Genomic DNA, 16155 nt, shown 5'->3' on the forward strand with positions numbered 1-16155 from the left:
GGGCTGTGCCACATAGACCCAGGGAATTTCAGGGGAGTACCTATTTCCCGTTAGGAGGGTTCTAAGGCTTGGATGAGTGTCCCCCAAAGGCCCATGTGTTAAAAGTGTGGTCAGCAGCCTGTGGTGCTGATGGGAGGTGGTGTGGACTTTATGAGGTGGAACTCTGAAACCTGAGCCAAAGTAAACCTTTCTTGCTTATAAGTTGATTGTCATAGGTATTTTGTCACACTGTCAGAAAGCTGACACAGAGTAGGGGACATTTTTCCCCTGAATGAGGCAGACTTGGCTGAGCACATCTCATTTCTGTCCATACTTAAAATATAGAGGAGCCTTCTCATAGCTCAGTAATGAAGTCCCAGATGGCCAACCCCGTTGCTGCCAGGTCACCAGAAAATCATCTCCTATGGTACCTAAGAACTACTCTTTAATCCACAACTCTTTGTGAGACACCTTCCTTGTGTCACAGGGGCCCTTTGCTGCCAGAAGGACCAAAGAAGTTCATGCTGTGTCTTCCTGAAAAACTGGAAAATGGGAAAATTAATCTTTACCACAGAGAAAAAAATTATGATGAAATGGGAGTTAGGAGTGTAAAGTTAAGTGATTTAGAGGATAGAACCCAGAGATGTTCTGAAAGGAGGAAAAGGCCATGGGAGAGAGAAATAAAAAAAAATAAATAAATAGCAGAAAGCTTCCTGTAGCTAGACAAGATGTGGGCTCAATATGGAAAGGGCTCAACAAATGAATCCTTATAGATTAATGTAAAAAAAAAATGACCCTCATCCAGACATATCCCAGTGGAATTTCTGTACTCTTAAGAATAGAGAAAAGAATTCTACAAGCTTCCAGACAAGCAATAGATGTGGTACTAAGGTAAAAAGAATCAGATTAGTATTAAACCACACATCTACAAGACTGCCAACTGGAAGATAGTGAAATAGATAGTGTTCACAGGCTGGCAAATAAAGGTGTAGTTTAAGAGATAGTCAGGCTGGGGTTGTGGCTCAGTGGTAGAGCACTCGCCGCACACACAAGGCCCTGGGTTCGATCCTCAGTACCACATAAAAAAAGTAAATAAAATAAAGGTATTGTGTCCAACTACAACTAAAAAATAAATATTAAAAAAAGAAATAGTCTATATGAGGAGCCATTCTCTAGACACAAAAGAATTACCTATTAACTGAACAAAATGACCCTAGCAATTATTATAGTAAAGTAAAAATGAAATTGTAAAAAAATACTTTAAGAGAAAAATCTACATATAAAATATAAGAAACAGTGGTGGGCAATGAATTATATAATTATTGTCCAGCATACTTAGTTACTGATAGTGTTGTGCACCTCCTGTAAATTTTGCTGAAATTATTTGAAGACTCTAAGAGATAACAGGAAACAGTAGTGAAAAATAAACTCCTGATTCTCTTCTAGTTCTATAATACCACCTCAGTGGATGCACTAGGCAGTTGCTATAACAAATACCTGAGATAGTAAACCTATAAAGAGAAAAGGGTTATTGTAACTCATGTCTTCAGAGATTTTGAAGACATGATAAGACATAATAATCTGGCAAGGCAGATTATTATGGTGGGGAGCAAAGCTTTCACCTTATTGCCAGAGCATAAAAAAGGAGAGATAGAGGAAAGGGCTTAATTCCCAATATCCTCTTCAAGGTCACACTTCCAATGGCTCATAGACCTCCCAAAAAGTTCCATCCCTTAAAGTTCCCATCACCTGCCAATGGCAACATAGGCAGGGGTCCAAGCCCTGCTTGGTCCTCCAAACCATAGAGATTGATATTTAAAAAACCTGCAGAATTGGGGACTGTTCTGTGACTCTAATGTGTGTATTTTAATCCTTAAGTCTTATATTTTTATATAGGTGTTTTATACAGGTGTAGGTAACATATGTTTAAGTGTGTGTACTGATAGCATCTGAAGTGAAGACAATAAGACGTAGTGTTTATTCTCCAACAAAGATGTAAATAGAGTTGTCCATGGGCATTCTTCAGGGACTGGTTTCTAAGACACTATGAGGAGACCAAAATCAATGGATGCTCAAGTCCCTTACATAAAATGGTGTAGTATTTGCATACAACCTGTGTACATTTTCCCATATACCTCCAATCATCTCTAGATGACTTTTAACACCTAACACAGTGTAAATGTCCTCCAAATATCTCTTATATTGAATTGTTTAGGAATGATGACAAGATTAAAAAGTCTGCATATATTCAGTACAGATACAATTTAAATAAAAAAATTTAATCCAGGATTGGTTGAAGATGCAGAAGGGAGAACCCACAGATAGGAAAGGCCTATGGTACCTGCAATGTGACTTGGTGTCAAAGCCCTGGGGAGACTCAGGGTGCTGTAGAGATGGTACCACTCCACAGAATAGGAGCTGTGGGCTCACTGACATGTAGCTGCTGCCACCATTGGTCCTCCACCCTTCCTTCTGTCATCCTGACATGGCATGGACAACTATGGCCGTCTTTTGGCTATAGCCTTCAGCACATACTTCTGAGAGATCACTTTGGGGAATGTTGTTTCTGTAGATTGTGTCCAGACTGTGGTCATTAAGTTCCTCACATCAGTCCTCTAGCCTGTCTCTGTAGTTGGCTTCCTCCATAGTAGACTAACAGGCAGTTCATCATTCTTTTTTTTTTTCTGGTACCATGAATTAAACCCAGGGGCACTTAACCACTGATATATCCCCCCACCCATTTTTATTTATTTATTTTTTTATTTTTGAGACAGTGTCTCACTAAGTTGCTAAGGGCCTTACTAAGTTTCTAAACTTGTGATTCTCCTGCCTCAAGCTCCAGTGCCACTGGGACTACAGACATGCACCAGCCACCATGCCAGGCTCAGTCCATCCTCCTTGACGAGTCCTCTGGTGTCTGTTGTTCTGGTGAATGCTGAGCCCCTCTTCTGTTCTTGGGAACAGGTCTTTGGAATAGTCCTGCCAGCTTCAGAGTTTGGGACGGGGTGATTGTGGAGGACATTCAGACCCTGCAGGGTCCTTCTCAGTCATAGTTTCCTGATGTGGGATATTTTTGTAGTCTGCAGGCCACTCTGGGGAAGTGCTATGAATCTTTCATCATTCTGGTACTGTTAGCAAGAGACAGCCATTCGTGATCCTTTTGCGGACAACGGAGTAAACACTGCTTCTGACAATGGTGAATTTCTTCAATGTGCATTCACGCGTTGGAAGCATGTGTCTCCATCAGTAATTGTGCTCACACTCTGAGAGTCTGGACTGGATGAAGTAATTATCTCCTTCTCGGTTCTTCTGGGAATATTCATAATGCTGTAACTAACCATCTGGTAAAGGCACTCTTATAGTGAGATGTCTTTGGGGTACCACTGCAAGCAAGGTGCTGCACTGGCACTGTGGGAGATATGGATTGTGAAAGTCCTTTAATTTATGAGCTCCCTGGGGAGATGATACTTAAGAAAGAGGATGTACAGCAATGTGAGCTCAGAGCCTGGGTAGTGACTGCCTTGAGCATCATGGATAGTGCCTCCTCCGTCTTTGCTCCCTCTCGTCTGACTACAGGTCCCAAGGCTCCCACCCCCTAAATACTAGCTAAGCCCCTTCTCTTGCCTCATCTGTACTGGTTTAATTTAAGCTCTCAATATGTTTTTTTTTTCATTTTAATTTGCTTAATTGTATTAAAATAGACATAACATAAAATTGACCATCTTACCATTTTTTAAAGTGTATTAGCTCTCCTTTCTTAATTGGACTACTGGAATATGTTTTTAAAAAGGACCAACTATGATGCAAAAAGGGCATTTGTATTGTCAAAGTAGAGTTTAAAGGATACAGTGAACTCTTGAGTAACCACTCAGCCTAAGAAAAAGAACATGAACCAAACTTTTGAACACTCTTTCTAAGCCTTTGTCTGGATGCCAGCTCCTCTTCTCCCCTAGAGGACTGGAATAATGTTTTTACCAGTCTCCCTTCCTCCAGCCTTTTCTCCTCCATGCCGGATCCAGAGAGATGGGACTAACAGATACTGTGTTGTGCCCTTACTGGACATTGCCCAATGATTCTGCCTGGTTTGGGGGTTAAAATGCAAAGTCCTGGGGCAGTGGGCTCCAGGGCCTCTCCTGTTGTAGGCCCCCATGATCATTGCAAGGTCTGTGTGGTACCAGGATACGTGCCCTGCTGGCTGCAGCCCCATCCCTTCCATCTCCCCTTGGCCAGGCAGTGCTGCCTTCCCTGACACACCTTTGGGCCTGAAAGGCTGGGCACTTACATTGAGCTTCTCTGTTCATTACTCAAGACAGCACCCGCAATTTCAGATCCTTGGTGAACGCTGTTTGGTTTGGAGTGAGCAATGGGGGGAGGGTGGGACAAGCCAGTAGGGAAGGGGACTGATATGGTCTTCAAGGAGCACAGATTGATTTATTTTGAATTAATATATAATTTTATTAAAAATTCATTGCAAAATAAAAGTAGTATATTGAATGTACTACATTTTTACCATGTAACATGGTAAAAAAAAATCAAACTATTTGAAAAGAGTATTTAATATCGGTTTTTCTTTCTACATGGCATCCCTCTCAGTCCTCCTCCCCAATAGACTTTTTTATTCTTATTTCATTTTTCAATGCCACATAGTAAGTTTACCAATCCGGGGGGTGCAATGTAATATTTCAGTGTCTACCTCATCATGGGGTGTGGAGTTGAACTGGGAAGATCTAACTTCCTTCCCCATCCATCATCATTGTCTTTGGATGGAAGCGTCCCCTTTTCTCTTTTGAGAGCAGCTAACCTGCTTATGGCCTTGTGACTTGGTCACCTGGGGAACCCGGAAGGGAGTGAGCCCAGTGTGGGGGTCGGGAATGAGCATGTGAGCTGCAGGCCCCAGGCTGGCGTCCTGGTGACTGAGGGTGCCTCTCCTCTCCCTGCCACCTTTTCCTCCTGCTCTGCCTGTCCTCCTTGGCACCGTGGCATGTTGTTCCTGGCACATGAGGCAGCCAGGCGGGAATGTCACATTCTTTGAACAGATGTGCGTTCACATTGCTCTGAGCGAACATGGTGGCAAGGCGTGTGGGCACGTGGGGTGGGCTGCGTGCTTGTTGGGCTGGTGGTGATCAGCCATCGGTGGGATTCTGACTCTGTACTTTCCAACGTTCCTCCCCACAGTGACTGCCTCCGGGTGATGATGGCCGCGTGAGTGTCTGCCATGGCCCACCGGAAGCGCCAGAGTACCACGAGCAGCATGTTGGAACACAGGGCCAGGCCAGGCCCCATCCCCCATGGCCAGGAGCCTGAGAGTGAGGATGCAGAGCTGCCCTTGGAGGGCTATGTGCCCAAGGGCCTGGAGCTGACCACCCTGCGGCCAGAGAGCCCCACACCCGAGGAGCAAGACTGCCACAACCACAGCCCTGATGGGGACTCCAGCTCCGACTATGTGAACAACACCTCTGAGGAGGAGGACTATGATGAGGGGCTCCCCGAGGAGGAGGATGGCATCACCTACTACATCCGCTACTGCCCAGAGGATGACAGCTACCTGGAGGGCATGGACTGTAATGGGGAGGAGTATGTGGCCCACGGCACACACCCTGTGGACACTGACGAGTGCCAGGAGGCAGTGGAGGAGTGGACAGACTCAGCGGGCCCACACCCCCATGGCCATGGGGCCGAAGGCAGCCAGGACTACCCAGAGAGCCACCTGCCCATCCCGGAGGACGAGCCCTCTGTGCTGGAAGCCCACGGCCAGGAAGATGATGGTCACTACTGTCCCAGCAAAGAGGGCTACCAGGACTATTACCCTTCAGAGGCCAATGGGAATGCAGGGGGTGCTTCCCCGTATCACCTGAGGCGTGGGGATGGGGACCTGGAGGACCAGGAGGAAGACATTGACCAGATTGTGGCTGAGATCAAGATGAGCTTGAGCATGACCAGCATCACCAGTGCCAGCGAGGCGAGTCCTGAGCACATGCCTGAGCCAGGGCCGGGGGACTCCACGGAGGCCTGCCCGCCCAGCGAGGCCAGCTGCGGGCCCAACAGGCATGAGGCAAGGCCCAAGTCGCTGAACCTCCCTCCCAAGTCCAAGCACCCAGGAGACCCCCAGAGAGGCTTCAAGGCCAAGACCAGGACCCCAGAGGAGAGGCCAAAGTGGCCCCAAGAGCAGGTAGGTCTTTCCTGTTCCCAGGGAATGGGGCAGAGGAGCCCAGAGAGCTGTGGTGTAGGCATGGCCGATGGTAAATCTGAGGCCTGGGCGAGGCATTGGGCTGCTTTCCAGTTCCAAATGCAGGCTTCATTCTTCATTTTCTCAGTTTTGCGGTCACGTTTCAGGGACATTTTGATCACTCTTAAGCTCACCCCTCAAATTCAGGAATATCAGGAAAGTCTTTCATTGAGGGCTGACTGGCAGCTAGTGTCTTCCAGAAGACTCCCTACTCTACAGTGCCAGGAGAGATTTGATTTCTGTTTCTGTGGATGGCAGAAGAGCATCTGTTTGATGGTCCCCACCTCCCTGCCTCCCCCAAGTGGTTTCCTGAGGCCAGCAGGGCATTGGTGAGAATGGAGGATTGATGGTGTTCATGTACTGAGCTGACTAATGCCAAGGGTCAACAGCCTAAGTGTGTTTCACAGTGGCCATTGCATCCAGGTTACAAGTCTTCAAAGGATGCAGGCTGCAGGCTTGGTGGACAGTTAGCTATGAATATCCACTCTATTCTGCAAATAATTATTTGAAAGCTTGACAAAGTTGGAGAATAAATGCATGCTGTTGAGGCCAATGGGTATAAGTATAGCTATATTTTCTTTTAATTATAGCCAAGTAAGCATGTACTGTAATAAACACATTTGAAAAGCTGCCATTCAAAAAAAAAAATCCACCATGAGTACATAAAGAAGATGCAATTATTAAACCTGTGTAAAGGAACATGTATTTGGTCCATTATGTAGACTGCTTGTATATTTTTAAAATCTTAATTATTTTTTTCCCAGTAGAGTTCATGAGTTTGAAAACACACACACACATACACACACATATAGTGAAAGGTTGCTTTTGGAATTGTGGTTAGATTTCTGGCACTTGCATTTGGTGCCTTTTGTTCTTTTCTAAAGATTATCAAGTGTAAGTTCACTCTGGGAGTGTTCCTCTCATTCACAGAAATTCTGCATTCATGGGGGCCACAGATGTCAGGAAAGTGCTATTATATGCTTGTGGACATTGGGGGAGCTTTCTCTAGAGGTCAGGTGACTCTGGGCCCTGGATCTGGGCTTTAGGCCAAAATGCTGTCATCTTCCATCAGTCGCTGGCAGGGCCTGAACTTGTCCCCAGCAATAGTGATGGCACCACAGGGTTGCACAGGGTATGTGACGTACTGCATTTTGTTAATAGAAGAGCATCCCTGTCAAAGATTTTGTCAAGAGAAAATTATCTTTAGAGCCTGTGGGGAGCAAGTTAGACCTGATCTTTTGCTCCTTTGCGCTTTGTGCTAAACAGATGCTAATTTGAGTGAGACTCTAGGCTGGAGAACTGGGGGATAAATGAAAGGGAATGAATGGAGGATGTTGGCTGTTTAAAAGGGCAGGAGCAGGTGAGGTAGTCCCCAGCCGTTGTGGAGGACCAGAAGGAGGTCTGTTCTTCAGAGAAGAGGCATCGAATGGAAAAGCAGGCAGCTTTGGTCCCTAAGCAGAGTGTGTCCTTGAAGCTAATGCTCTTATCCAATACACTGGAAAAGCTGGCTAATGATATAGAGCTTTTCTGCTTTCATTCATTCACTCACAAACTGTTTCTATCCAGGAAAGAGCCTACCAGTTCCCAACTCAGGGCTGACCAGGTCCCATATGAACGGGCCCAGTGCTCCTTCTGAGGACTCTATAGGGCCTGGCACATGTGGGCAGGGTCTTCACATCCTGTATTCCCAAGTAGCCCATTTTACACAAGAAACCCTTTGAAATTGGACCCAAAAGAGCCAAAGCTACAAATGATTGTGAAAGCCAGATTCTGCATGAAGAATATGCGCCAAGTGGTTTGGTGATGTCTTGTTTGCAACCACAGCCCACTTTACTACAAGCAATCCCTTGCTTCCTTGGGGACAGCGAAGCTGTTCTGAGAACCAACAAAAGCTTGGGTCTAAGACAGGTGCTCAGGGTATCACTGAGTCCCAAGCCCACCTCTCTGTTCCTAGTGTCATCCATGCAGTTAGCGTTAGCATTGCCTAGATTTGAGACTGAGACAAAAAAGAATCTGCAAAGAGGAAGGGCAATGTTGGCCTTTTATTTTATTTTTTTTTATATATTTTTTAGTTGTAGTTGGACACAATATCTTTATTTATTTATATGTGGTGCTGAGGATCAAACCCGGAGCCTCGCAGTACTAGGCGAGTGCTCTACCGCTGAGCCACAAACCCAGCCCCGAATTTTGGTCTTTTAGACTGTCACTTTTTAAAGTGTGGCCATGGCCTATCCATACAGCATCACTGGGATGGCCCACCCCAGAACTTCTGAGTCCTAATATGCATTTCAAGGAAATGCAACATTTTGAGAATTCAATTGGAGGAAAATTGCATAACCTCCCTCTCCACCCTTTTATTTATTGTAAAACTTGAAAAATTCAGTCACAGATACATTTTAAGAGGATAAGTTGAGTATCCCTAATCTCAAGATCCAAAATACCACAAAATCTAAATCTTTTTGAGTACCAGCCTGATGCTACTAGTGCAAAATTCCATACTTTACGTCCTGAAGTGGCTCACAGTCATAATGCAGGCGCATTCAAAAATATTGTGTAAAATTTCCTTCAGGCTTTGTGTAAAACGTGTGCATGAAGCATAAATGATTTTCATGCTTAGCCTTAGGTTTCATCCCCAAAGAATCTCCTTATGTATATGCAGATTTTCCACAATCTGAAAAAATCCCAAATCGAAAACACCCAAATCCCAAGCATTTTGGATAAGGGATACTCAACCTGTACTGAATAGCGTCTATTTAGTCATTGCCTCCATGACAGTAAGTATAATAGAGGTTGAAATGGGAATATAAAAACTACGTTTCTGATAGTCCCTGCCACCCCAACAGACGAGCTATTTTAAGAGCTATTTTAATTTTTCTCTGTTCTTTTTCAGATTATAGAACATAAATAAATACATAGCAGTCATTATATCCCAGCTGTAATTTTGTCATCCAGCTTTTAAAAATCAGACATGTCATAAAATGTTTCTCCATATTGCCACATAATTTTCATGGTTATTTTTAGTGACCTTTTAATCTTTCATTTGGATGATGTGCCATATAATTTATTTGTATACACACACAGCCATTAGCATGCAGGTTCAAGATGGCATTTTTCCTTATATGTAAGAAAATAGCTATACAAACTGTGCTTTTTATGGTGCATTACCTAAGGATAAATTCCTGTGTTCCACATCAGTGTTGACTATTTCCCCCCAAACAAAGTACAGTTTGATCCTCATTATCCATGGGTTCCATATTTGTGAATTTGCAGTCTTGCTGAAGTCTATTTGAAACCCTAAAATCAGTTATCATGACACTTTTGTGGTCATTTGCAAATATGGGCAAGGGCAAAAAATTTGAGTCACCTGCTCACATGTCTCCAGCTGAGACTGAGCAAGGCTTTGTGCTATTGTTTTTCTTCTCATGCTGTAAACTTTTCATGATATATTTGGTACCTTTTTTGGGTTTATGCTTTTTTGTGGGTTTTGTTGGTGATTTTTTTGTTGTTGGTGGTGATAAAATGACCACCAGAGCAGTGCTGAAGTGCTGTCCAGGGCTCCTAAAGTACAAGAAGGCTGTGAGGTACCTCATGGAGAAAACAAGTGTGCATTTGATGACTTTATTTAGGCATGAGTTATGACTGTTGGCCGTGAGAGCAATGTTAATGAGTCAACAACAATGAGGTGCGTCCAGAACAAGAGAGAGGAAATATATCGATCCACATATCTAGCCACTCTAGAACATGTTAAAGTAGCATCTATAATGTGTAATGCAATTATGAAAAAAACATAAATATGGCTAAATTTGCAGATTGATGGAGATGATAACCAACTTTAATAAAGCCTAATGGACAGGCTGAAAGTCTAAGAAATGTGTGGTCTTATGATGGAGGGTTGGGGATGGTGGGCTCATCTCAGCTAGTGTTTGGCTGTAAAGAAATACTGCATGTATTTATTTGTAAGAAATATCTATATTCAATGAAGTTCCTTTAAACAGACAAAAATACATAAAACAAGGTTCTGTGTTAATGGGTAGACAAAATGTGACTGGAGGCTCACAGGAACATAATCATATATCTGCCTCAGGAGCAGTAATTTAGTGTTCACTAATTCAATGTTTGTGGCAACTTGGCAAAACAGAACTACCATGAATGAAAATTGACTGTATGGTTGCCCCTCAGCATTCCAGGTGGATGGGTTCCCGGACTCCTGTGAGTACCCAAATCAGTACAGACTCCAGTCCCTTACATAAGTTTTATATGTTGTATTTGCATATAAACTACATCCCCTTGTATACTGTGAATCATCTCTAGATAAAATACCTAATATGTTGTAAAAGCTGTGTAAATAGTTGTTATACTTTCTCATTTAGTGAAATAATGACAAGAAAAAAAGTTATTATGCTTCAAAACAGGTGCAGGGTTTTCTTTTTCCCCCTGAATATTTTTAGTTTGCAGCTGGTTGAATCCCCAGATATGGAACTTAGATGCAGAGGGTCAGCTGTATTTGGTTGGCAAATGATTTTGGGAAATTTTTAAAAACTTTCCTCTTCTTAGAACTTCATTCATTGCTTGCACATCTTCTGCATTAATTCCCTGAATCACTGTACTGACTGGCCAGCATGCCTGAATATTCTGGATCATTAATCCCTTTTCTCTCTTTGTGTGACCTAGTCTCACATCCTAGGAGATGGATGGCCAAGACACATGAACTTCTCAGACCTCTTCTGTATGGCTCAATTCTAGTATAATTAGACATCAACCTCAAATGGTGGTGATGGAAACATACCCTTATCACCATTGGAAACCTTTGCCTCTGCATTTCTTTCTTTTTTCTTTCTGGAAAGTCCATGGGTGACAAAAGAGGTGACAGTGGTGGTGGTGACTGTAGCACCATATGAAAGGTTTTATATATGATTTCAGGAACTTCTATGACAACCCAAAGATATAGGAACAAGGGTTATTCCCATGGGACAACTGGGACATTTAATCCCTACATGGGATAAGTACTTCACCTTTGGTTAGAGTGTAGGAGGGCTAAACAGACTGTGTTTCACCCAAACTTATGTCTGTAGCCACAGCACTATGTAGCCCTTGACAGGCCTCCACAAAAGATAATGTTTTAAAATGTCTCACAGTGTGCCTATAAGTCCAGCAGCCTGTGAGTGGGCTAGTATCCATAGCCTGGGATGGCTGCTTCTGCCCAGTTGTGAATTTTCTTGGTATTAAAAGGCTTGCCATGCTCTGCTATTTGCAGTAAGTATGTCATGGCACCAGTGAGGTGACTCGTAGACATTGAGGCTCCAGTCTTAAAAATGAGCCAAACTTAGGTTCTGACATGTCCTGATTTCATGAGGGCTCACGACACAGCTCAAACAAGTCTAATAGAAATGATTCACATGACATTTTTCTTAATTTTATGGAACTGTGTTGACATGAATTACTGATTTTTTTTATGTGCAGGCATTAAAGAATACATGAGTTAGGACCAGCCAGGCTGTATTCATTGTCTCAATGAAAGTGGCATGTCCATTCCTACCATTGTGGTCCTCTGCTGTCCTGCAGTGAGGTGTGAAAGTGAGGGAGGACCTCAGGCAGGTACCTGTAGCCTGGCTCTTCTCTCACTGCTCCAGAGTTAAGCTTTGGGGACCTGACAAGCCACTGGGGCACCTCCTTGGAAGAGAGCAGGTTGCTGATTCATGCTTTACCTGGACTGCCCACCTGTGTTCCTGGGGGGCACTGTAAGGACATCTCTGTCTGGCACCAAAAATTCTGTTCTTGTGGGTCTGTGGCATGGCCTGAGATAGTAGGTGCTTTGAGTGCCTCTGGGTGGTCTACTAAGCATGGCCTGTTTTGGAGTCCCTGTCCCTCCTTTCTTCTTCACCTATAACCTTGTGCAATCTATCATCAGATAAGGTATTCTGAAAAGGTCTGCTCTGAACCAGAAATTCTGCCATTAGAGATTCATTCCTTTGGACCCTGGGGATTTCCAGGGCCACAGGCATTCCCAGTACAGGACCTCAATGATTCAGTTGGAAGTATTTGATTTACACAAAAGTTGTGTTCTGCAGCTCTATACTTTGGGCCTGCAAACCAAATACGTATTTTGATTTTTGGAGTGTTCATGACTTCTGTTTATCACCTGTGCTTTCTATAAAGAACGCTCTGATGATAGCAAAAGAAGTTAAAATTTAGGGCTGGGGTTGTGACCCAGTGGTAGAGCACTTGACTCACCCATGTGAAGCACTGGGTTTGATCCTCAGCACCACATAAAAATAAATTAATTAATTAAAGGTATTGTGTTCATCTACAATTAAAAATATTTTTTTAAAGTTAAAATTTTAAAAAAAAGAAGAAAAGAAAATCAATACATCATGGTCAACTTAATACAACAGTTAAAGTGAGACATGCCACAGGGCCCTGAGCCACATTTAACTCACAAGTGTCCATTACTGCTTAGTGCAGAGATTCTTTGACTGTGATCTGGCATTTGATTGAGAATTGTTTTGCAAAGGACTTTTCAAGATTGTGATAGGAATACAAGTACCAAATGGGCAGACAAAATGCTAAATGTACAGGTAACCTTGACCAGTCCCCTAGTTGTGAAGCAGTGGCACCTTGTATATTCTGGGCCCCATTTGGTGACATGTGAAGCAAGTCTTAGCTCCCACTTTAAAAAACAGGATGGAGAGAGGAGTGCTGTGTGGTTTTTGGTACCTAGGGATCCCCCCCCTCCATTGGTATGCAGTGGGGTAGCAGGAGTCCAGATGGGGGAGTCCACGCAAAGAAGGGATTGGAGGGTTGCATTATATCTAGGAGGGAGTCGTCTGTCCAAACCTGTTGCACAGGTAAGATGGAGCTGGAGAAAGAGTTTGCAGTTGGTGCTGAGTACAGGGGTTTTCAGGGATATGGGCATGGCCCAATCAGAGGAATTTCCTTCCCAGCTCCCTGCACCTTGGTAGAATTCAGCTTGCTTCGTCCCTCCCACAGCCCACCACCAGGTTCTGCTGCCCTCCCCCTCCTTTGCCCACCTGGGGCATCAGACCAAGAACTTCTGAATCTGTCCATGGGAGAGATGTTCTGTGCCCCATGTTGCCTGCACAGAGCCCTTTCCCAGAACCCTCCTTTCCCAGCAATGTGAAAGGTGACCTCTGCAACTAACTTTATTAATTCCCAGGACCGCTTTGAAAAATAAAATCTTGCGGCCACAGCCTTCAGGTTGCTATTAGCCCCTCAGCTTGCTCTAAGCTTTCAGCCTGATTTTTTTTTCACTTATTTGCTGAGCCAGCAAAACTGTCAAACTTGATTTTTTTTTTTTAAGAAGCCTTTTGATGACTTATTACCAGCAGCTGTTATTATTATTAGGGAGCAGTTTATTTAGCAGATTGCTTATAGGGCTTTTAAACCTAATGAAAGCCAGGGTTTCTAAAAGAGTATTTCATTTTTTAAAAGACTTAATTAACTAATTTATATTTATAATTTTGATTTTACATATTTGTGGCTATAGTGTAATAATTTAATCAGGTATACAATGTGCAATGATTGAATCAGGGTAGTTAGCATTACCAACTCCTTAAGTATTTTAAAAATATTTCCAATTAACAGGTACTAATAGGTCAGATCGTATAAAGCTCTTTCACTAATAGTCATCTGGAAAGTACCCTCTTGGTCCTTGGAGAGTGTGCAGAGTGCAGTGTTTAGGAATTCAGGTGCTAAGGCTCACAAGCCTGGACTCCATCCTGTTGCAGTAGTTACAGATCTAGAACATTCCAGTTCTATTACCTACCACTCGTGGGCTGGTGGGGGGAGGCTTCTCTGGATCTGGGTCTGAGTGGATGGTAAGGGGCATGCAGTGCTTGCCCAGAGGATGATAGACTGTAGTTTATGGGAATCTCTTTTTGGGTGGGGGAGGCAGTTTGGCTACAGACTATGCTGGGCAGGACTAGGGACACTAGTGAAGCAAGATGGTGACACAGGGAGGGCTAAGCTCAGCTGGTAAGACGGCTCAGGAGGAAGAACCAGGACAGGCCAGGGCTGCTGAGGAGCTGATGGAGTGGAGTGGCTGCCACTGGTGTCCTCAAGTTCTTCCCTCTCCTCAAGCCTCTCAAGGGAGTGGCTTCTCCCCGGTAGGGGATGGGGGTAGGGGGGTAGATTCTGATCTACTCCCCATCTTAGGGACATCCTCAGCCTTTTTCTGCTTTGCAGTTGTGATTTGAGGGATACAGACACCCCCTCAGCTCCCATAGCAGCTCTGATTTTCTTATACCCAGTTTCAAGTTGAAAATGAACTAAGAACTCTCGGCTTGTTTTCCAGGCAAATATGTTGTGCTGGGGACCCAATGTCCATCACTAATTCCACGTGCTGCCTAAAGCTTTCTTAAGCTTGTGCAACTTCTCCCTGGTTTGCTCTCATAAAGCCCACTCTCCTCAAAGTCCACTCCTTGCCAGTCTGCCCCTGAGTCCTGCGCTGGCCAGCTCTGCATCTCCTCCAGTCCAGCTCATGCCGATTGGCACCTGTGGAGTACAGACACTGGGGATGCCAAGATGAAAATGGCATAGTCCTGCATTTCCAAACTCTTTCTGGAGGGAGACAGACATGAAGAGACTTCTCTCCCACCTATTGCATCCAGCTGGGACTGGGAACTCAGGAGAGATGCCCACTCAGCTTGGGTGTTCCAGGCAAGCTTTGGGGATAGGCTCCAGAGCCTTTGAGAAGCAGAGTGGCTCTGGGACTTTGAGAAATCAGCCAATAAAGTGAGACTAACCATGGAAGTGCCTGTGTGTCCTCAGCATGGAGTGGGAGTAGAACTGTGATGGGGCCGTGACTTCCAAAAGAGGATAAGGGAAAGCAGAGGACCTGGGTTGAAGATAATGGGTGGGAGTAGGAGGGAGAAGGGCCATTGGAGATGAGGAAGGGAACTAGGATAAAATTGGGGCATAGGAGCTGAGAGGCAGAGACATCAGGAAGGCCAAGTGCAGCAGGGCAGGTGGGGGGTTATCTTTCTGGGATGAAAGCACTTTTTGACTATGGCTGCTGGGGTCTGGGGGTAGCCTGAGGCAGGTCTGGTAGATTGGGAGGGCAGAGAGTTGCTCTTGAGAATGGAAGAGGGAGATGGGTGTTGTCTGTAGGAACATATAGGGAAGGACCTAAGAATGTGCTAACAAGGAGAGGACAGTCACTGGGTGTGACTCAAATGCACTCCTTTTCTAATGGTGTATGTCTAGGGCAGATTGTCGGGGATGAAAGAAGAGGATATCGGACCCAAGGCAGGGAGCTGGCCTGTGTGAAACTCCCTCTCTTTGCTCCTGGAGGTACTTGGGCTTCCCATCGTTGGACCCTTGCAGCACCTCACATGTATAAGAGCCTTAGAGAGACAGACATCCAGCTGACAAAGTTGGCTAGTCACATGACATTCCCTGGGAAGTACAGGGCTCCATGGAAGAATTTTTAGAAACATTATCTGTTTGGGAAGAAAGCCCACACAGCTGAACATTAGATGTAGAAATGCATACTGTTGCATGTGTACACTCACTGAGATGTGACGGCATGACATGGCAGTCATGGGATTTTCACCAAATAGCATTCAGCTTACAGCCAGTGCTAATCAATGACTAAGAAAGGCATGGGCCTATGGTAATAGGGGGCTCATCAAATATAACTCCCAACCCTATGTCAGATAACAGCATGGATGGTGCAGGAACACTAAGCACAACTCAGACACTTGAGAAGGAGTGTTTTGAGGGAGGAAATGGTGCATCCTGGAGCAAATGATAACTTCCAAAAGCTGCCAAGTCCAGGTTTGTAGCCAATCCCACCATTGACCTTCACAGAAGAGAAGCTGGCCTTTCTTCACCTGAGACCAAGCCGAGGCCCGTATAGTTGGAATTGAAGGATGTTCAGCACTAGCAGTGCAGAATCTCATTGTCCAGGTCCTCTTGTTTCAACAGCTAAC

General features: G+C 44.5%; 1 protein-coding gene across 1 annotated transcript in view; it reads left to right on the top strand.

The window, feature by feature from the left end:
- Positions 1 to 16155, top strand: part of APBA2 (amyloid beta precursor protein binding family A member 2) — a 260706-nt gene that overhangs the window by 186182 nt on the left and 58369 nt on the right. The window contains exon 5 of the mRNA XM_081291943.1: positions 5155 to 6148. Within this exon, the coding sequence (XP_081148069.1) occupies positions 5195 to 6148 (954 nt within the window). The 5' untranslated portion in view covers positions 5155 to 5194. The remainder of the gene's footprint in view (positions 1 to 5154; positions 6149 to 16155) is intronic.

This window comes from Spermophilus citellus (assembly GCF_964194105.1).
Source record: "Spermophilus citellus genome assembly, chromosome: 4".
Classification (NCBI taxonomy): domain Eukaryota; kingdom Metazoa; phylum Chordata; class Mammalia; order Rodentia; family Sciuridae; genus Spermophilus; species Spermophilus citellus.